This window comes from Triplophysa dalaica, chromosome 1, assembly GCF_015846415.1.
Source record: "Triplophysa dalaica isolate WHDGS20190420 chromosome 1, ASM1584641v1, whole genome shotgun sequence".
In the NCBI taxonomy this organism is placed as follows: Eukaryota; Metazoa; Chordata; class Actinopteri; order Cypriniformes; family Nemacheilidae; genus Triplophysa; species Triplophysa dalaica.
Genome location: NC_079542.1, coordinates 21,550,930 through 21,574,693, shown reverse-complemented (window position 1 = coordinate 21,574,693; position 23,764 = coordinate 21,550,930). Strand labels below are relative to the sequence as shown.

The window sequence follows — 23,764 nt, the reverse complement described above, 5'->3', positions numbered from 1 at the left end:
TATCTCCAAACACACTGACAATCAATAGCCTTTTGTTCAGAGTAAGTTTATGAGCTTACAGGAATTCCCAATAAGAATGGTCAATTCCTGATATTAACTATATTGTTTATCTACTGTATCTGAGTGACCATATTTGCAGGCATTTTTGTTTAAAGCAAATGACATTATAGCTTATAAAGCTATACAGTATTTTTGACAGTTCACATAGTCATTTTAAGGGGTCATATGGCGGAAATACGTGTTTTTCGGTGTCTTAGTTATCACCATTCGCCGGCCTAGCCTGATGTTCCGAATATGGTAAGAGGCGTTACATTTCCGTGCAGTATTCGCCCAATGACTACAAACTAGTGACCTGGCCACAAGATTTTGAGTACTTGAGAATTCGTAGTGGGAATATGTCCGAGAGTACAGATCTAAAAGCAGGCCAGCTGTAAAAGGTTGACTTTCCTTTTCTCTCAAGGCTTTCAAAAACACGTTGATACTTATTTGAGTAAGCAGTATAGTGGGAGCCTATTGAGTTGAATCAGCAAATGATTGATATAGTTTCATCTTTACGTCACAATCAGCCTTTTCTTCTCCTGGGTTTCAACAAAGAGAGGAGTCTAATGTTATCTTTGTGTAGTTTTAAGCCTTTAAGTGTGATTTTGTTACCTTAAGTGATAAAATGTCTTGTTGAAAAGCTCTTTCTGAAAGGAAATTAATGGTCGATGACGTGACGTCATAAACTTCTCATTTTATATATATATTTTCACAATTCAAACATCAGTATATATAGTGCACATATATCAGTGCATAACATTAGCATATACGGGTACATAGTAAATAGGGGATATCTCTATTCTCTAAAATGTGTTGGACCACTATTTGCTCTTAATACAGCTTCGAAGCTGTATTGAGCTTCCCACGCCATCACAACAGATTTACACAAATGCTCCAGTGGATTGTTGTTGTTTTTCTTCAATACGTAAGAGAGGTTGGACCAGTGAACCTGCTTTTTACTCTTCTTGTAGTTGTGGAAACTGTTGCTCTTGAAACACCAAACAGGTGGGCTGTTACGGTTACTGATGCTTCTGCTAAATGAATTCCCATGCACAGTCTAAATTGGGACAAACAAAGGTTACAAGTTTTATTTCTTTGCCTGCATAATGTAGTATGTGAAATATATATACAGTATACAACCTAAACGGTATGTCCTTAAATGTCTATTCTTGATCTGAAATGATTCTTCATAGTCTGTACTTGCTTCCAGAGGTCAGTAGATTATAAATAAACGCAATCAATTGCTAAAGTAAAACGTAAGTGAACTGTGGTTTTATTTGAATGGTTATCATGTAATTTCTATTCTAATTGTAGTATTTAGTGGCTGACAGGATCTGTTAAAATTATTCCTGGATGGCAGCGTGTGTGTCCTTTATTTAAGTTTTGCCTTTGATTATTTCAGACCGCTCTCTTGCTCTATAGTTTAGTCTGTGGCTATTTCATGGATCGTATGACTGCAGAAATGTAGCAAATGTGTCTTTCTCGTCTGACTGATCTTCTGCCCATGTTAATGGAAAACTGCCCCGGTGCAGAGCAGAGAGGAAAAGAGGTCACATGGTCAAGCTGGAAGGAAGTGTTTCGTCACGGGTTTACTCTGAAATTGCAACAGCGAGACTTAAAGATCTTCCCTTACCCTCATCTCTGCTTACACTTACATACCCACAGGCATCGGACAGCTACGGTCATTCATTTTCATTATTTCAACAGACTGGATCTAATGACAGAAATTTCCATTTGATCTGTTTTCTCCCCTAGAGACACAACCGACCAAATAGGTTTTATTTGTAACACACCATCTTATGCGTTACAGATGAATTCACTGTGCATGTTTTTGCAAATTATTGCTTTTTTCCACGCTGAACTGCTTTTGCATGTTACTATCTTTCCCCAGCAAGTCTGACTCGGTCGCACAGTTTTTGACCTTTATTTTTGCTTTTACAGGATGTTTGTAAATCAAGCATCCTGTATTTCAAAATCTGTGGTGTAGAAGAGAGTGAGAGGCTAAACAAAGACATAAAGAGACTTAGAGAATGGACACAGGACAACCCTCTCAGCTGTAAGTAAGTGTTGCATATATCATTTGTGGCAGACCCCACTCAATAGAAAAGTTGTCCTCTGCCCGTTTCACAAAGAATTTCTCTTTGCCCTCCTCCAACTCTTAGGTGTATATCGTAGCTGCTTAAGTGACTTTCTCGTTTTCTTTCTCTGAGCAATTTGCATTCTACCATTTCTGTTCAAAATTGTTCCTGCCTCCTTAAAGTGTCTACATTATTCAGTCTGGCTTGGATTGCATATTACATTTTCCAGGATTCTTATCGCACATGCATCAGTCGAGATTTAACATCTGATCCTTATTAAACCACATCAACGTACACATCCATATAACAGGACTAAAAGATTGATCACCATAAGTCTGGGCGGAGGAATGCATTGTTCTTGAGCCACACTCCCTGTTACCATCTTAAACCACCCGTACATGTGTAAGGACTCTGAAAGATCATATAAATTAGTGGGTTAAAGCAGGGCTTCCCAAAGTGGGGGGGGGGGGGGGGCGCAAGCCCACGATGGGGAAGGGGTTGCAAGATCATTTCCAGATCATTTTTTTATTATTATTAGAAATAGCGTATGTAATCAAACAATATTAAAAATATTACAATATTAGCTAAGTTTAAAATAAAACCAGGCAAATAAAAAGTCATCAGCCTTTTCCTCCCCCTCGATCATGACCCCTGAGGTGATTACGTCACATTAACGAGATTAGCAAATGCATTAGGTTAGGTGCAGCAAGTCCATTTACAGCACTACGTTAAACAGTCCCATATGCATGCAGATTATTTTTCAGGCTTTAAATTTAGGATATTCTTATTTGTCGAAAAGAACAAATAAGATTAATATTGTCCATAGACAACGAAAGGAAGGCCATGTACAAAAAGAGGAACATCCATCATCACTCGAATCAGTTTTATGAAATTCGACCATCTGTAGTAATAGTTCATAGTTTATGTATAACAACAAGTAAAGTAATCAGTAAATAACTATAAAATAATATTATGTAAGACTGCTCCTGCAAAGCTGATTTGGAACAATGCACATTGTGAAAAGCACTATATATATATAAACTTGAATTGAACTGAACTGTGCTCTTTTGTGTTGTCATTATGCGTTTGGGTAGAATAAGTGCATGTGCACATTTGTGTGCAACATTTGTATACTTTTACCATTTCCGAGCATAGTGGGGGTCTTGAGTTATTTTGGGGTTGCGGGCTTAAAAGTTTGGGAACCCCAGGGTTAAAGGAAATAAGCTACAGACATCTTTACAATGTTAAATGTGCTGTCTTCTCATGCTTAACATGGTAAACTTTATAAAAAACAAGTTGGGCGTATTAAGTAGTATTTCTGTACTCCATACACTCCCCCAGCGATCGTACAGGTTTCGGGAAGTTTTTTTCGAACATATACAATAGTTCAGTTACAACTTTCCTTAGTCCCGTATTGGACAATTCTCCCGGAAAAACACGCGGCACGCCCAGAGCGGGAGAAGGAGAGCAGGAGAAGGAGCATGCGCATACGTCACTTTCACTTGTGTGGAGGAGAGAGAGAAAGAGAGCATACGTTCGCGAAGTTCAGGCGTTGTTTGTTTACTGCATTTGGGTGATGAATTTTATATAAACGGTGTTTATAACACTGGATTTGGAGATAGTTTGAAACTGATATATGGAGCCGTCCCTGCGCTAAAAGATGCTGGACGTGAACCGCATGCGGTGAGTGAACCTGATGTCTGTCTTTTGTTGACAATGTGCTTTAGTTCAGCCTACCCCTCCCCCCGCACACACCGTATGATTTCGGGAGTAATCATAAAGCTGTATCTATCTTTTATAAATGTGATGAAACTAAATTCTCTTCGAAGATATTACGTATGCAATACTACTCTATAGTTACTCAAGATTAATATGAGATTGGCAGAAACCCTGTGTGTTACGGCCGCTTTAAGAGGGTTAGTGATGCTATCTTCATAATGTGTGAAACAGAATTGGTGAACACATTTCCAGCTGTTGTGGTTGTGTTGTGTAGTCAACACATATATCTTAGATTCATTTTGAAATTTTAAATAATCTAAGACATTGTGATCACAATATCAAGGATAATAGTGTGCTATCTGAGACGCGTAGTGCAATGAATCCCTCCATCAGCATTCACTCACTTGCTGCTTTAGTTCAGACAGGAATTTCCCTCGTGGCTAATGCCACCTTAGGACTGCAGAAGTAGCATAAGATAAAAGAGAATAAAATATTTGAAAACAAGAAAGCACTGTTGTATAATCTTGAATATCGTATCTTACAGTTTAATCATCGTGTTTCCTCCTGCTGTTAGGGTGAGGAACAGCTGCCAAGCCACTGTACAAACAAACAGTTTCAGTCATTTTGCTAACTTCCACAAGACTTTGTCACTGAAAAAGAATACCCCATGCCTTCAACCACACACCCTCCTAGCATTGCCCTGACCTCCATTCCCAATTTGTAAAAAGCAGAGAGCGTGATTATGATTGGCATAAAACTGCAAACTCTCCAGCTCCAACAGAATCTGGGATTTGCGCAGACAGCTTTGATATCTCAGGATATCCATTTCAGTGTCTTTCATGTGGTAAGGATTTTATGAAGGGGATTCCAAATATATAGCATATTTATTGAAAGCTTTCAGGCATTTTGGTGTTTTGTTGGCAGATTTTGCTTCTCTTCATTAAAGGCCCGATGCCTGCAATCGCTTTTTTTAACCTTAGTTAGTGTGTAATGTTGCTGTTAGAGCATAATCAATACCTGCAAAATGATGAAGCTCAAAGTTCAGTGCCAAGCGAGATATTGTCATTAGCAGAATTCGCTTTTCAAGGACTACAGAGAACGGCTGGAATTGACTACAGCCCTCTACTTCCCGGGTACATGATGTCACTATCCCGAGAGCTTTTAATAACCTCCGCCCAAAGAAATATGCAAAAAATGGGCGAGGCATTCCTTAGAGAAGTGGAAGAGCCGCTGGAGTAGTGTTTGGTTATCAGAAATTGTAAAAATTTGACTGAGCTAAGTGCTAAACTAAGTGCTACTACTCACTTTTATCACAGTAGCTGGTAATAAGAATTCAGCTACACAAATTTAAGATAACCAATGGTCAAAAAACAGCTTCCATGACTTTAACATCGGCTGTGAAAGCTGTTCTGTGTAACATGCTGATATTGTGTATGTGTGTGCTTATTACTCTTAAACACTTCTATGAAGCCTCCTTTGAAGTCCTGCTTGCAAATATCTCCTCGTCAATCAGTTTGTTTTAATATCCAACTCAGGTCTTATATAAAAAAGCTTAACTAAAGATCTTTGCACATACATTCCGAAATTTTCGTATGGGTTTTTTTGTATTTGGATCAAGGATGCGAAAAACTGAGAAAATCGAACCCGGTCCTAATTTTTTATGACAGACGAAAATATCGGTGGCAGTGTGTAAATGTGATTGACACAATGTGACGTCGTATTTATTTTTTAACATGCAAAAATTTCGGACACAAATTTTGGATTCAATGTGCAATGGGGCTTAACGCTTCTGTTATTAGTGTTAATTAATATAACCAGTCTGACGCCATGCGTCCGGGGTCATTCCCCTCACCATAGTAGGAAAGAAATTTGCAATCTCTAACACAGATTGATGTTTGCACATGCACTAGCAGACCTCGGTTACACTTTGATCGATCTGTTTTTAACTGATGAAGTGAAGTTGACGCCATTGTTACTGTTTGTTGCTAAAAGCCAAAGCTTATGAATTCACGTGCACTGAGAGGGGGATTGACCAATCACAACAGCTTGAGAAGCGGAAGCTAATCATGAAAGACCTGGTCAGCTATACCAATAAGTGCGTTTTGGAAGGAGGGCCTTTATATAGACCGTGAGAAATCCAGTCGTTTTGGTAGACGCTGGACAGCGATGGACAATAGTCTTGAAATATGTGAAATATAAAGCATTTGTTTTAATTAGAAACATGAAAATCCATTGCTAAACACCCAAAAAACATAATCAAAGCCTCTAAAACAGCCAAAGAATGGGTCCTTTAAAAGTGATAAACTCAAATACCCACTTTCCTTAGATATCACTACCTCTCTCCCACTCTCTGTCTGCTTTAACTTCATTATTCCCCTATTATGTGCTTCTCTATATGTAAGGCCTTCTAAATCCCTGATCCATTAAAATCCTCTTGGGATGCTGACTTTGATCAAGTTACTAGTAGTTATTTTCTCAAAAGCCCCCCTTAAAGAGTGAGATCAGCTTGGCTGCCCCCTAAATGACTCCCTTCCTGATGTCTAATTCGCTGAACTGACATCTGTTTCTCTGTGTAGTGTTTAATCTGAATCTGATTGGAGGAAATCATCTTATATTACTGAAGTTTGTCACCTATTTTTATCATAAGAAAAAAGTCAATTTAGTAAGATTGCTCTTGTTTTTAGTGCAAACAGAGAAACCTCCATCCTGACAAGTCACACTGTGAGCATTCAGCTGTTCAGTCCAAGTTTTGGTGTAGAAATGTTTACGCGCTGATTGAAATCTACGTAAACTTCCCTTATGCATGTTTTTATCCAAAGTATAAGCACATTTTACTGATGTGAATCAAGGTGACATATGCCCTGTCAGTCAACCATGTCTTGCTGGTGTTTCTGTGCAGACTGTAGGTTAAGTAGATAGCCATCTGCCACATGCTGAAAACTTTCTGTCTTTACAGGAAATGTGCTTAGAGGAGCTCTACTTTTATTTTTTGGCTGGTCTACAACTCTGCACATTTCTGGTTTGTGAATTGGTAGAATTTAATCACCCGTGTCACAGTTTGTGAGGTAATGACAGGCCTGACAAAGAAAAGCCGGACCTTTTTACACTTTCTCTCATTTTTCTATAATCCTCTGTGGAGAGAAAATAATGGTTTTCTTGGTGAATTTACAGGACATTTATTGTGCTGTATAGCTGAATAGCTTACTGTCAAAAACAGTGAATATGATGTTGCACTAAGACCACAGTTTTTCTTGCCAGAATTGTGAGTATTTTTGTTTGTGGTAATGACCAATTCCAGTGGTGAATGATTTAAGTTTAATGCAGCACTTAAAGTTTTCCGGCACCGTGCCGGATCTCCGCCTTGCAGCGTTTGATTGCGAAAAAAAAAAAACTTTAAAAAAGGTTACATTTGAGAAAGCTTCTTGATATCAGTTTGAGTTAATAAGTTCCCCTACCAATGGTATGACAGGAACACACCTATCACCCTCAACCAACCAAATATTACTAGCCAATCAGAATTAATATGGGGTGGGTCTTGGTTGCTGGAGTGGAGAGGTCACGTTGGAAAGTAACAAGCAAACAGTCTGGAGGATAGAGAGAAAGTTTATAAAGCCTGAAGCGGGGGGCATCTTTTAAGTTCATTACAAATATGACATACACAAATTGGAGACTGTGACATAAAGATCGATAACGTTGTGTTGTCTCAGAAAATCAATTAATCAGACCTCCGCTTCCACTTTTGCATGCCACACACTTGACATAAACGCACTCTTACGGCAATCGAGATATCAAGGATCGATTTCTAAAGTGTCTTAATCGTTTTCAAACTTTTTCACAGCTTATTGCCCCTATCTCACAGAGCTAAGTCATAAACATCATCGTTGTTGTCTGAAGTGAGTGTAAAAAATAAACCTGATGTCAATACAGTAGCAGGGCCGTCCCAAGCCTTTCCTAAGCAGAATTTTATTTGGGGGTGCCCCTAATACAATCGACTATTGTCAATGTTTGATCAATGTATTTGCATGCCCACTACCTAACACAACAAATTCTATTAGTTGTAGTTGTAGGAATTTCATAAAACTAAAAAACACATAAGCCTTGCATTACAAATGCATTGTGGTTGTCAAAACATTTGATAATTTAATTACTTCCAATTTTAGGTGGACTGTCCCTTTAAATTATGAGCACAGACCGTACACAGGGTGTGAAATTAATCGTTCAATGCATTTAACTATTTGCACTGATTTTATTTTAAATATCATTTTTATTTTAATCACAACCTATAGATACCCATTTAAAGTCACACAGCACTTGAGGATGATTTAATCCTTTTTGATTTTTTATAAAGTTTTTGATGAGCATTAAATTAATTTACAATATGCACACAATTATTCTTATATGTTTCTTCTATACCCAATTTATCCCAAATTAAACACTGAATTGACAGATAATTATAAATAACATTAATCTCATAAATTACATAAATTACATATTTTTTATAATTTACATATATTATATTATAATTATGTCCCCACTACTTTCTTTTCTTGCCTAGCATCACGTGGGTAAGAATGACACATCAGTTTTCATTTTTGGGTGAACTAACACTTTAACACCTATTTACAATAACTATTTGCAAGTGTGCTCCGCTCTACATATGAGCATTTTTTGTTTTCACTTGTCAAAACCGCTTTCTTTTATCAAGTTTTTGGAACGAGAATTTGTCGTTAACTTTTAGTCTGCGGTTGGAGACCGCAGGCACTATGTGCAAACAAACTTCCACTTCTCCTTTTGTGCAAATTCGTTTGAAAACCACATGATCACATGTTACAGACAAGGTGTACTTTTAATAACTGAAAAACTCTACTAAATGGAGCCATTTCTTATTCAACTGAAGGAACCCTTACACATAAAATAGATTTCTATCTTCTTGAATATTCTATCTTCTTGAAATATTCTATGAATATTTCAGAGCATTTCTGTTGACAGACTTCATCCATTGCATCTACATTTATTCATTTGGCAAACGCTTTTATATCAACACACTAAACAGTAGTTAAAGGGATTTTTCATCCAAAAATGAACCCAAGATATATATATATTTTTTCAGACACAAGACATAGACGGTTATTGGTTAGTAAAATAAACATATGGAACAGGTATGTTTTGAGCTGTTTTTTGAAAGTTGTGAAGGATTCTGCAGTTCGGGTGAAGGCTGGCAATTCATTCCACCACAGGGGAACCGAATGAGTAAAGGTTTTTTCAAGTGATTGGTGCCTTACTGTGATGAAACAACCAGGCATCGCTCATTTTCAGACTGAAGATGGCGAGAGGGGATGTAGACCTGGAGCAGCGAGTTAAGGTGAAGGGGTGAATTTGCTGTTATCGTTCTGAAGGCCAGTGCGAGTGACTTAAACTTGATACAGGCTGCAACTGGCAGGCATTGAATTGAAATCAGGAGAAGTGTTACAGGGTTCTTTTTGGCTGATTGAAAACTAGACGTGAAGCTTCATTCTGGATAATTTGCAAGGGCTTGACTACATTGTTTAGAAGGCTGGCCAGTAGAGAATTGCAGTAGTCCATTCTTGGATTAGCAGCTGAGATGTTTTCTGATGTTGTAGAGCACATACCTGCAAGTTCAAGTGGTTGCTGCGATGTGAGAGGTGAATTTCAGCAGGTCTTCGAACATCAACCCCAGGTTCCTTGCAGACTTGGTGGGTGTTATAGTTAAGGATATGAGCTAAATGATAATATTGTGTTCAATTGATGGGTGGGACGGTATAACCAGAAGTTATGTCTTGGAGAGGTTGAGTTGTAGGTTATGCTCTTTCATTCCAGAAGAGATGTCCAAAAGGCAGGCAGAGACACGGTTAGAGATGGTGCCGTCATCTGGCTGAAAAGAGAAATAAAGCTGCGTATCATCTGCATAAAAATGGTATGAGAACCAATGTGGCTTAATAATTGGACCCAGGGAAGAGGGGTATATATAGAAAAGAGGGGAGGAGAAAAATCTGATACCTTTGGAGATCCAGTTGTCAGCTCGTGAGATCTGGATTTCTCCCCTCTCCAGGATACTTTAAAGGATCTGCCTGTAAGATTAGAGTCAAACCAGTTGAGTGCAGTTCCAGTGATGCCCAGTTTAGAGAGAGTGGACAGCAGGCTCTGGTGGTTCACAGTGTCGAATGCAGCAGAGAGATTAAGCAGAATAAGGACAGGTGATAAGGATTCAGCCCTTGCCTGCCATAGGTTTTCCACGAAACACAGGAGCGCGGTCTCTGTAGAATGTTCTTTCTTGAAGCTGGATAGTTGACTGTCCAGAAGGTTGTGCTGTGTGAGATAGGCAGAGATTTGGTTAGAAGTGGTTTGTAGTTGCTGACCACTGAGGGGTCGAGTGTTGGTTTCTTGAGTAAAGGTGTTACCAGGGCTTGTTTAAATGAGGTTGTGACAGTACCAGCGGTGATGAAGGTGTTTATAACATACGTGAAAACTAGTCGCTTTTCAGTGAAATTTGCCATTTTGAATCACAAATAGGTAGTTTATGTGAAACGTGTAAATCTGAAGAGTTTTTTTTCTGTGGGGGGGTTCTTGGTCATCTTCTCTTGAGTGTCTGAAATGTCATTGGTCCAGCACTTAGATTTGTTTGGCCAACCAGTTTCAAGATAACAGCTAAGCGCGTCGTCTTTTTTGGTCCTTGGGCCAACCTGAATCGCGTTTTAAACATCAAGTTTGCGCTGGTGCTGAAAGGGACGACTACAAAGTGTCTGTCAAAGAGAAAACGGCATTGATATTTATTATTCAGGTCACCAGTTGCTAGTTTCCCTTTCGAATTTCCAGTTCTAGAGCTCTGCCCTTCTAATTGAGTGAGGCACTTGATATTGTGCAATCGATTTTCTTCCGAAGTTTCAGACACAGAAGCTGTAGTTTACAGATAATATTTGATATTTATTTTAGACCAATCAATTCGCTTCATTTCACCTCTTCCGGGTTTGCAGGTATGTTAAAATGTGTGTAAGTTGAGGCAGTAGAGACGTAGCCTGTAGGAGGTGGGATGGGATCGGGTCGAGGGGACAGGTAGTAGGCCGGGTGGAAAGGAGAATTTTGGAGATATCAGTCTCCGGAAGGGGAAAGATAGAAGGGAGTTGAGGATAGCAAGGGATAAGAGAGAGATCAGGGATGTGTTGAGCATAGAATTGCCTGCTGATGGTCTCCACTTTCTCAGTGGAGAAGTTGGCAAAGTCATAAGCAGTCAGCGAGGTATTGGCGGGAGGTGGTGAGGAAAGAGATGAGAGGAGAAGGTTGACGCGGGTTAGAAGCAGTTTAGATTTTGTTTTGAAAGTACTTTGTTTTGGCTGCAGAAATATCAGTAGCAAAGGAGTTAAGACAATTTTGATACTTGGAGAGATCAGCAGGGTCTCTAGACTTTCGCCGCTTCCTCCCTGCAGCCCCTAGTTTGGTCCGATAGTAGCAAATAGTCTCATAAAGCCAGGTGCAAGATGGTGTAAGACGTTCAGGCCTAGAGGTAAGAGGGCAGACACTGTCAAAACAGAGACTATCAGTAGCTTCCTCAACATTGTGAGATTAGTTAAGGGTTGTGCTGGGTAGGGAGGAAGACACCATATACAAAAGCAGGTGGGAGAGGACGATGAGTGTGGGTGAAGTTGAAGTTGGTGGAGAGGGCAGATGGAGTAGCAGTGTTCTCTTTACAGATCCATGTTTCTGTCAGTGCCAGAACATTGTGATTAGACTGACTGGTGAAGGCCGGGATGAAGTCTACCTTGTTGACAGATGACTAGCAGTTCCAGAGCCCTAAATCCAGACAAGTAGACCGTGGAGGGCTAGTGCAGAGTGGCCAAAGATAGTTCTCCGCTGTGTATGCTTGTAAGTGTGTCTACGGTGGACAGTCTGAATGAACTGGAAAAACAAAGAAAACTTTAAGGCATCCAGGGGTGCTTATCTGCAATTTAAAAATTGTCAGTGGTATCCCCAGAATGTCTCTGTAAAGTTTCAGCTCCCCTCCCCGCATGCAAAATATGAGGTAGACCAATTACACATGTGCTTTGGATGACATCAAATAAAGCAATATGGCGGAAAGCCCAATTACGTCTGTTAAGCCTTGCACAACCAAAAAATACACTAGCTGTAATAAAAATCACTTTGATGCCTTGTTCATAAATACAAATTATATGGAAAAGACAATAATGTAGATAGAACAACCTATGCTGACCATTTTCTGTATGAAATGTTGGTCATTGATGATTAATCATGTGCATGCATATTACTAACAGACATAAACATGGACAATGGCAAAAAAATTCAGAGTACCTCTATATGACAGACAGGTATATAAAGATCCGCAACCAGGTGTTATTACATTGTGAGTAGCAATTTCTTCGTAACCTCATTGTCTTAAAGTTGCGAACTCTGTTTCTATCCACTCTAAGTATTTTCACACTTAGGACATACAAGAAAACACTGAACTCACCGAGAAAGACACTGCTATAACTTTCTTTAGTTGTAATGAATACGTTTTACAGAAATTATGTCGGTCACAAGTCTTCTGAACCGACGGGCGCGATGCATTTTACCACTAATATTATGACATAACGCCTGTCTTTGGACCATGTCTCAGGTTAAGAATAACAATAGATTTCTGCTTCTGGCTTTATGTCAAGATTTGACAATAGAGCCCCTGAAGTGATACAGGCCAAACCCATCAGAACAGCTTTAACTGTCACTGGCCAGCAATGATACTTTTCTTCTGTTTGCCCCTGACCTCCTCCAAGGTCCTGGAGAACCACAGCGGAAAATGGATATACAAATGGATAGTGTGGTTTTATTTACATCTGTGTATTGAAGAACTCTACTATGGTGGGCTTTCAGATTTGTAAAACATTGGTTGTTGGGAGATGAGATGTGGCTCTTTGCTGTGTGTGTGGTCTGTTCTCGTCATTCTAATGTAATAATGATGTGTGTTCTGATCTTGCTGATTTCATGCATAAATGTTATGTGTTTTTTCAAAGCACAGCCGCACATTGTTATAAAGATTTGCTTGGAAATGCCAAGCATAACAATGACAAATTGTTTGGCTTCTTTTTGTGTTCTCAGGTAGTGTTTGCTATTCTCTGCATACATTTTTATGTGAGTGGCCTAAGGTTTTGAACAAACTCTTTATGGCTATGCTGAGACAGTCTTTGTGTACATTCCATTATGCCTGTCAGCCTAATTCTGTTTTGGTGTGGGGTACTGTGAGCTTCCGGATGTTTCCTTGGCAGTGAAATATGACCTGAAATGGGTGAGTCAGCTCGGTTTAATAGTGAATCAAATTTATGGACGTAAATTTGTGGCTCATAATTTCTTGTAGAGTGTAGGGTTTACACTATAGGAGCAGTGTTGGGGCAAAACAAATGTGGAAGAAGGAAAACCATTCAGTCCTTGACACAGTTCTGTATTCTGACACAGCCTTACCTCCCTAACCAACCTCCGGTTTTAGTGTGGCATGAAATATGATCTACATGAAGTTCATACGTTCTTAAGTAAATAAGTGTTCCTTAATGAATTCTGTATTCTAGAATACTACAAGCAGAATGAGCTTCACTTTCAGCTTAAAGCTCACCAGCACATACATAGGCTACTTTGTGGCCAAAAGTAAGGGGAGACCCAAAGAACACATTTTATGTCACTGTTGAACAATTAGGCTTAATTTTAAAAGCATAGCTATTAATAGAGAGCTGCACCTCCTCTGGGAACTATGATGCAGTTGTTCATTCTGGATTCAAACTAGGGATGTTCATATTGAGCGTTAAACAATTTAAGAAGTATGTTTATTTTTTAAAGTTAAATAATATTTTAATTTTTTTTGAATAATTATAATTAAATACAACGTTTTAAAATAACTATTTAATCACACAAGTTTTTTAGATTTCTGTACGGTGAATGAAAAATATGCTATACATATAGTGTGCAGATGCGTGAGACCAGGTGCAATCATGGCTGGTGGAAAGCAAAGGAAACCAGCTTCCCCTGGGGTCATGTCTGCACACCCGGGACATCCGTGCATCTATCTGTCAAAAGGCTCCAGACTGTCCCCAAAGCACATTAACATGTTACTTTTTTTAATAAAAACTAGCCAAGCTTTTGATTGAGGTAGGCCAGCTATTTTTATTTGATGAAAAGACTTTCTGACGGAAATAAACTTTGCCGGTTTCTGTGTCTTCGTTTTGTCAGAAATATTAATTATTCAAGTTAATTTATAAAATAATAAAAAATAAAAAAAGTTTGTATTTTTAACTCGTCACAGACCCTCGTCAACTGTAACTGTGTCTCATTTTTGATTTACAGCGGCCACTAGAATTGCAACAGATCACTCAGTCCAAACACGACCGTGGCTTACAAAGTACAAAAATATGTCGTTTTCATGTTGACTCACGGAAGAGATCATGCGGGCATTAGAAAGACTGTAGAAAGAGCAAGGTCTTATTTATTACATTAAATTAAAGGTCCGTGGATTTTAAGTATAAAAGAAGGATAAAAGTCAGGCAAGAGCTATGACCTGCCTTAATATTATACAGACTTTCCAGCAGAGATGCGTTAGTACCCGCGGTACTAAGGCTTTTAGCAGAGATACTTATAGATATCTATGGAGATACTTTCCAGCAGAGAGTCATTTGAGTGAAATACTGACTTAAAATCACACCTGAGGAGGTTGCTTTGATTCGAGTATCGTTGTTTTTTCTGTTTGTTGGAATCAAGATATGTTGTTGTTTTTGTTTTAATATGAGCTATGTGATGTAGTTTTGAGCGTCATTGTTTATCTGGAACCTCTATTCTTCCAGATACTGGAGACCGAGAGCGTGTTGAAGCTAAAACTGTAGAGAGAGCGCGTTTTACTCTCTTACTCAATAGTGAATAAATTTACATTTAATCCGCTGGTCACATATGCATTCCGAAGTGTAGAGTACAATCCGTACAGATTTGGTCCCCATTTCACCACTGTACCGCAGGGAACAGAGCGAGGAAACGCACGCTGTAGAGTTGTTTGTCCATTTAGGGCTGCTGTACTAAACATGGCGGTGAATTCAATGTATGTAGGGCTGCTGTGTATGTAGATATAAACAGCTTATTCTAAGGTATTTGAAACATAACAGTTTATTATGTAAGGTGTTTATATACCTCTGAAGACAAAAGTTATGTATATTTTATTGCATTTCTATCAATAGATCCTCCTAAAAACCCTGTATTGTTTCTTTAAAGGGATAGTTCAACCAAATATTAAAGCAGATCTCATCCCCCAATGAATCCCATATAATTTATTTTCCCTACTATGGCAGTAAATTGGGGATCGAGATCTGTTTGGTTACTGACATACTTCCGAATATCTTCCTTTGTTTTCAGGTTGTCCTTGCTCTCTTTCATCACCTTTTCACTCCGCTTGTGTCCTCAAGCTGCTCATCTTCCTGTGGGAGATGCTGCTCACATTGCATCATCCCAGTTAATCTAGATCTTCTATGAAATTTAGTACTGCTTATTAACCGTCTCTGCCTGCTTCTCCTATTTTCTCACTCGCTCTGTCTTAATTCATGAGGAGTGTTTTTTTTGCGTGAGTAGAAGCGGTCGCGGTTTGACACCATGTCTGACATTCTGTTCACGCAAGCTCATTGGCCTGTCAGCGGCTTTGTTTCAGCATGTCTTTCTAGTTTCCACAGCTGTACCTCAGAAAAGAGATACCCAGATCCTTTGCAGAGGATAAACCATGTATCCTGTGCTGGTAATGTTGATCCTGATTTATTGTGCCATTGACTCACAGTGGCAACATTTGCTGTGCTTCGCCATCAACACCCTGTTCTCATAGCACCACTGACCTCACTGAGTCTCGCCCAGTTTTTTCCCCCAGCTGAGCCAATAAAAAGGGCTTTTGTACGATTGGTGTTTTATGACGAGACTGTTTGCCTCTGTTTCTTTCTTGCTTCACTAATGCACAGGCCTGCTGTTCCCAAAGCCACAGGCTCCACCCGTAAACTTCTACAGCTCCTTTGGATGAGGGAAGTGCAGCGTGGGTGTTTGTTTAGTGCCATAGTTTTTGCCAAGACTTGGATTGAAGGACACAAAATGCTTCCCCACTGTAATGGAATATAGACAATTGTACATGAATGGAACAGATCATATGTTTCCGTTTAATACAACTCAATACATCTTAAGTTCTATTGAAAGGATCTGCCACATGCTGTCAGTTACCATGGTTTTCGAAACATTCAGAAAACAAATTTTACAAACGTTTTACAAACTCAAGTTCACAGTCATCAATTCATTATAGGAGTCTATCAAGAAGTTACATTAGTCAAACATACATTAGTACATTAATATTCATTAACTTAGAATAAATGTGTATACATTTAGACAGTTCTGTGCTTGCATTTATGTATTTATACTCTGACAATCCAATTATGACTTCAATGACATCACAATGTGCCATCTAATGTATGCATTTAAAACCAGGGTATGATCTACAGTTGGAATGTTTATGGCACATTCTTTTGAATGATAGAATCAGCGATTAGACCTTTTTGCATAGTTGCATACACTAACATTAACGAGTGTAGTAGAGTTGGCCGTGAGGGGCCGCCGGCTGTTATATTAATTTATTAAATGTTTAAAATGTCTTCCGGTTCCCGACTCCTTCCTTCCATTTTATTGAGATGTATTACATTGGTGCCGAAACCCGGGAACCGGAAGACATTTTAAACATTTAATAAATTAATATAACAGCCGGCGGCCCCTCACGGAGGACCGCCGGCGAACAAAACATGAACATAAATATAAATACAAACATAACATAAGTTCGGGCCTGGTCCTCTCTCTTCGACGGTCCGGTCGCTCGTTCCTTTTATATGCTCCCATCTCCTACGTGATTCGAGCCCGGTGTGCGCACAGCTGGCGCTAATTCACAATTACTCACCGGACTCGAACCACGGTCTCGCCCCACCTACTCTACTACAACGAGCAAAGTGGAATTTTGTTTTTCGCCATTTTTTAAATGGGTCCTATTTTCCTATTTTTCAAAGTCTTCTTTATTATGTTTTTGATATGCTAAACACAAAGTGTTTATGTTTTGATTTTTCGAAAAATGTTTTAATGTTTCATATTTCAACATTCATGTTCCGGAGGCATGGTTTATTTAAAATAGGCCATGTAACTACTGCAGGAAGTAAGGCGTTGAAGTCCCAACGAGCCGTTCATTGTAGTTTTTATAAAGTGAGTTCTGTTACAGAAATGAAATTCCTTTTCTGTGAACTTTTAGCCTTGCGACTTGGCTGATGTTGTTTATTCTCAAACAGCTATACTACTCACTAACTAATTTAAAAAATACTTACACACATTCCTGGTAAAGTTGTGGGGCCAGAATCGCATATTCTGGCATTCCCACTCTGGATAACATAAAACCTTCTGCAAATTTCCAGCATTAAAACCTAGTGTAAATACACCTATGCTCAGTGCCTTACGGTTCAGATAGAGGGCTGTTTTAAAAATATAATAAATCTCATCCTTGTTCACCAATGCCAGCAATCTGTAAAAAACAGCCTTGCGCTTCACAAAAGATCCTTCTCCTGACGCTGTAGGGCTGTAACTCTTCTCACAAAGATGCTGGCTGCTCTGAAGACTTTTGACCTGAAACCTCCTCCTCTGTCTATCTACACGCTTCCTTGCCCCTCTTACGGCTTCCTGGTTTTAAAGTAAATACAGCCTGCGTGTGGGAGAGAGTGAGAGCACTTGGAATTCAGAGCCCCACTGGGTTGTCATGGTGTGGTTTGGATTGTTAGACAATTTAGATATTATTAGCCATATTGCATTGACATGTTGATAGATAGGGTCTTTCTCTGGTTCTGCTCTCCCTGAGTTACTCAAAAGTCTAAAGCTGCTATATGTCTTTCACTGCTTTCTGGCTGTGTGCTCAGTCTCTGAGGCAATCTTTGATTGATTTTTTGTAATATTTTGCGGTTTTACAGTGCTGGCGAACTTTCCCTTTTGTTTATCTCTTCCAAAACACAGACGCTTCATGTGCATTCAAAAGACTGTTGAGCCATTTGGATTTTGCCAAAATACAACTTGCCATAAAATTTGTGTCCCTGATAATTGTTGAAGGAAAATTCTGTCAGCATCGACTCATGCTTATGTTGCTTATTTGTTATGCAGGATTTATTATAGTTATAAGGATATTAAGATATGAATATAGCAACAAAAATGAAAGAAGACCACCAGCTCAGTCCAGTTCAATTGGAATGTTGCCTGGTTTGCTTCAAAAAATGAATTACTTGAAAATGGGTCCACTTATACGTTCTACAACTTTACCACTGGACAGTCACATCTACAGTATAGAAGGAAATTACATGGTTATTACAGTTTAACAAAGCTAGAACTATTAAAACATTTCTGTGAAATGTTGTCTGAAGTTGATGTACTAAATTAACTAAAAAATAAAATATAAAAAGGAAAACATTTAATAAATAATACAGTGATAAATGCACAAAATCTTATAAATATTAAACTATAATTAATGTGAAAACAAAACTAGGAATTCTGTAAAGAACTATTAAGTTAAACATTGTAATTTTTTCCTCACCATGTGAGCCCACACTACCACTAATGCCCCTGTACAAAAACAGGCATATTAATACCCTGTCTAAAGCTTTTTGCGTTTGCTTTGCAGAAAGCCATCATCTTGATGTGGATCATGGCTTCCTGATTTGATCTTCTGGACCCCTGTCATCTGGTTCCTTGGATCCAACATTGGCTCAGTGATGAACCACACACCCAGCCCCAGCCACATGACTGAGGCCGCCAAGTCCGGGGCAGGCTTGTTGTGCGGCCTCGGCCTGGGCCCGGATAGGATGCGTTCCCCTGACAGCCTGACCCACACATCCAGCCCGTCGGGAGGAACGCCCAGCTCCAGCCCACCCCTGCTGCTCTCTCCAGGCCTGGGCTGCGATGGAGGCATTGGGGACTGGGAGAGCCGCGAGGAGCTCCGTCTGCGCGAGCTGGAGGAGGCACGGGCACGTGCGGCTCAAATGGAGAAGACCATGCGCTGGTGGTCAGACTGTACAGCAAACTGGAGGGAGAAATGGAGTAAGGTCCGTGCCGAACGCAACAGGGCACGGGACGAGGTCCGGCAGCTGAGGCAGCGTTTGGACGCCCTAACCAAAGAGCTGACAGGGGTGAGACGAGAACGGCAAGAGCTGGCGGCTGAAAACGAACAGCTGCGACTGGAGGCCCAAAGGGTCCGGGCTGAGCAGAGCTCCCCGGCTGATACTTCCTCCACACCTGTATCTGACTCCTCGACAGCCTCCGCCCACTCCTGCCAGCTGACAGAACCAGACAGCAAGCAGCCGAAGCAGGATGAGGAGAGAGTGAGAGATGGACCAGGCTCTCCAGAGCAGGAACCCGTGAGAGATGTTGGCACAGAGAAACCAGACAGACAGAAGGTGAGTGGTTTGTTTAGCTTCCGGAGAGGCTGGGAAATTACTTGATGTTTGATATGTTTGAAAACGCACCCAGTTAGGAAGAGGTGTAAAAATTTCAGATCATCTTGACAATTACACAGGCAAACAGTTTTAAATAGGTCAGCCACAGACCTCATTTGCCCCACTTTTCATGTGCCTTTTTACCTTACTTTCTGTGTTTGCTCGTGTGCTCGATTCATTTCTTTTGTCCTATTATTAGAACCAACCCATTTCCCCCTCACCCATGGGGCCACAGCCAGGGGTACAGCAGCCGTTCTCACTAACCAGCGTTCCTCTGTTTCATTTCCAGACTTTACGTGGCATGTCTATTCTTTCTTACCCCTCACATATATGGTTTAGTCTGCTGTGTGTGTTAACATGAAGCTTTTTATATTGCATACACACACCAGCAAAGAGAAAAAAAACATTAAAATGAATGTCAGTGTCAGCCCTGACCTTCATTTTTAAGTATGATAAATATATATTTCTGCAGGTATCAGCAGGGGGTGTCTGTCGGCCTTGATAGCTAAAGAGTCTCTCCAACTCCTGTGAATTCAGTGGCGACTACCTGCTGGGAACAAAACTGGGTTTTCATTTTTTATTTCCCAGCACAGAAACACTTTTTTAAAGACAGTTCACTTTCAATCTTTGCTGAATAAGCAAACACTATTAGAGTAGACTGAGTCTAACTGGGTTGTTTGATACTTTTCCATTTCCTGATGCTCTTATTCACACAGGCTGAGTGTTTCCACATGTGAACCTCGAGCCACTGAATAAGTTCACCTTTAGGTCCCCCTGATGGTTGTAAACTGTTATTGCATGCGCACCTTAGTTACTCAGTAGTGGCGTGCGTTGCTGGGATAGTAAGAAGTTGGCAACATGGTTGGTGTCTCATGTCTGTCTCCCGGGGCCAATTCTTTGATATGTAATCCTTGCTTTGTAGGAAGGATGGAGGATGGATGAGGTACTGAACTGTAAAGCTGGTTTTTATTACGCCGCAGAGATGCTTATAAATTTCATTCATGCACACAGGAAATAAGGGAAAGGTGTAATGTGATATTTGTTTTGTAAAATGGAATGGAAAATGCCTTTTCTGTGGTTTTGTTTAATAAAAGAGAGAAGCACATGAAAGTATTGTCTTCCTTTCTTTCTTTCTTTCTTTCCTACTTTCTTTCTTTCTTTCCTACTTTCATTCTTTCTTTCTCCCAGGAGTTGGAGTTATTGGAGGCTCTTCTCAGGGCAAAGTCAGAGGCTCCAGAATCATGGGACATGCGCAGTGTCAGTAGCTTGCGCTCGGTTCTGAGTCGGCATGATCGGAGCAGACTTCTGTGGGAGGACCTGGCTGCCCTGGAGGAGGACTCCAGCAAGCTCAACGCACTCCAGCTCCGCCTTGACGAGTCCCAGAAAGTCCTGCTGAAAGAACGAGAGTAAGGCAACATAGAACAGGTGTCACCAATACATGCATGACAACAGATGTGAACTGAATCAAAAAATAAGGCAGCATAAGAAATGTTGTGTTATTAAATACAAGACATGGTGCAAACAATGTACATTATATATCTCACAATAGAATAAAATGTTCATTTACCAAACTGTACATCTTTGTGCCAAGGAACTTGTACTTCAGTACAGCACTGATCAGAATAACTTTTATTAACAATGGTCATTGAAATAGAACCATATTTTGAAAGAAAATGAAGACATGGACATTTTATGCATGTCAGATACCTTATTTAAGTAGAATCAGAAACAATATAAGATGATGGCATGGACCTCTCAAAATAAATCAAACTGCTTAATATGAAGACTCTGATTTGAATGAGAATTGCTGATTTTAATTTAATTGTTTGCCCCATTCAAGTAGATAGCAGATGTATGACTGGAAATAACTTCCCCGTTGAAGCATCTCAGGATGGTTTTGCAAAAAGGATGTGACAGTTACCCTCATTATAATCTTTAAGGCACCGCCATAATAAGTGGATCTGTGCTTTAACTTGTTTTGGTATCATTCTTAGGGATAAACACACGCTCATTAAGAACATTGAGAAGCTGGAGACAGATCTGAGTCAATGGAAACTCAAATATGAGGAGCTGAACAAGATCAAACAAGAGGCTTTAAAACAGGTGAGGAAGCCCATTGATCTGTATCTACTAAAGCTTTTGAAACATACAGTAACTGAGATGAAGAAAATTCCTTGCCCACCTTGCACATTTTCTTGGCACACTAAATTATGTGTCATGACCACTAAAATAGTACTTGTAATAGATTCAAATCAAAGACTAAGATGAAGCCAAATAGCTTTTTAACATGCATTAGTGGAAGATTTTTCTCACTGGCTTCATTTGTTGAATGATGCTATTTTAAGCAATTTGCTACATTTTTGCTGCTCTTTCAGCTCTAATCTGATCAAGGCAACAGTCGTACTGTAGAGTTTTAATCGAGAAGATTAGTGTTCTGGCTCCAGTGCTGTATTTGTTAAACCCGAAACAGAATACAGTACTAATTCACTGTTATCACAAGGAGCTGATCTTCAGAATGGTTAAAGAGCATCAAATCAGTGGCCTTTTGTTTGGCAAGTTTAGAGTCAGATATCTAATCAGAAGGAGGAATGCAGGCATTGGGTGCATTGGGTTCAGACTTCTAAACCCATCCCTCCACCTTCCACTCCTGATGTCATACATGTCTGATTAGAGTCTGACACAGATCCTTCTTATGTTGTCAGAAAGTGTCTGCTTCAAATGCGCGCACACACACACACACACACACACACACAGGATAATAAATGAGAAATTAATCAACCAGCCAAAATTGTTAAAGGTATAGTTCAAAAATGGAAATTCTGTCATCGTTTACTGTCATCGCCCTCTTGTCATTTCAAACCTGTATGACTTTTTCTCTGTATAACACAAAATATATTTTGAAAAAAGTTGGTAACTCAACAATGAACGACGGCGGTACCCATTCACTGGTTTTGTGTCTGTACAATATAAGTAGAAGGGTGCAATTATCAACATTCTTAAAAATATCTTCTTTGTGTTCTGCAGAAGAAAGAAAGAAGATGAGTAAATTATAAGAGAATCTTTATTTTGGTTTTGGTTTTGGTTCAAATGGAGTACAAACACTTTTACTTACTTAGTTTCACAGACAAAGTTCTTGTTATTGTGCTATTGTAGTTGTACAGAAAAACAATATTTTACTATAGTTTCCTGTTGATAGTGTGAGGTGAATAATGTTTTATATGCTTAAGAATAGAACCAACATTTTTATTTGCATATGGGGCCTTCAAGTCCCAAAACGAAGGCTGTCCCACACACAAAAATGGCTGGTGAATCTAAAGCATGTCTCATAAGACACCACCAGGGGGCAGTTGTTACCTATGCAACACACTCCTTGCCTTCAAGCATAAACGCTTAAACTAAGAGTCTTTCTTATTATTTACAATTTTATGAGATACAGCCACACTGATGGGGCCATAGAAGCTTTCACTCTTAAAACAAGCCTTCTATGAACAGAATAAAGGAATTATTTTACATACACCTAGACCTTAGACATAAGTGAAGAGAACCGTAGGAGACACATTCAGAATAGGCAATGGCTCGCAGTTATTTAAAAGAGAAGCACACAATATTGCGAAGAAGGGTGCATAGTATGAGACAAGGAGCAGGAAAAGGTGTGTGTGGCCTCACACACATGTAATAGATGAGCTGCCTGTCCTCACCCCAGCTGTGTGAGCTCACAACCTGCTGCGAATGTTAAGTCACAGTGCAACGGGTGCGCGAGACTTTGGAGTGATCAGACTATGAACATAGTGCTCTTCACTCTTAATGGCAAATGTGCTCGACCGCACTGGCGCCCAATATCAGCACAAGTCGAGTCGTATTAAATGAGAAGAGGCTTTCACTGAGTTTCATCAACTGTGAAATGAGACTTGAGAAACCAGAGACATTCATATCACAATTTTAAATCTGTTTGAATACCAAGGACATCTTCAGAATATTACGTAGTTTAGCTATGAATTTAGTTTGAATACCATAGATGTCCTTCTACAGGGCCATAGGCTACACAGTATATTCTCTAATAAGATCATAGATATGCTCCCAATAGACAATAGGTTTTCTCAAAACTCTTGATATCCAAAACTTTAGCAGTTCTCCAAAGGTTCATAGACATCCTTTCCAACAAGTTTTACTTTCATAAGTTTTCAAATAACAATGTATTTCTTCTCTCACAGCTGAACTTGCTGAAAGAAGTACACCAGGATGAGCTGGGTCGCATGTCTGAAGATCTGGAGGACGAGCTGGGTGCTCGTACCAGTATGGACAAGAAACTGGCAGAGCTGCGTTCAGAGGTACAAAGTCACACACATGGATTAACCATCCGCTGCCAGCCAGTGTCAATGTCTTCCCAGGATACACTGTGATCTGCATCAAAGCTAG

The 23,764-nt window shown here is 39.7% G+C and overlaps 1 protein-coding gene across 1 annotated transcript in view; it reads left to right on the top strand.

The window, feature by feature from the left end:
• The window catches only part of ccdc102a (coiled-coil domain containing 102A), a 66,251-nt gene that overhangs the window by 19,160 nt on the left and 23,327 nt on the right, over positions 1–23,764 (top strand). Inside the window, exons 2-5 of the mRNA XM_056757591.1 lie at positions 18,538–19,309; positions 20,537–20,754; positions 21,343–21,451; positions 23,560–23,676. Of these exons, the coding sequence (XP_056613569.1) occupies positions 18,629–19,309; positions 20,537–20,754; positions 21,343–21,451; positions 23,560–23,676 (1,125 nt within the window). The 5' untranslated portion in view covers positions 18,538–18,628. The remainder of the gene's footprint in view (positions 1–18,537; positions 19,310–20,536; positions 20,755–21,342; positions 21,452–23,559; positions 23,677–23,764) is intronic.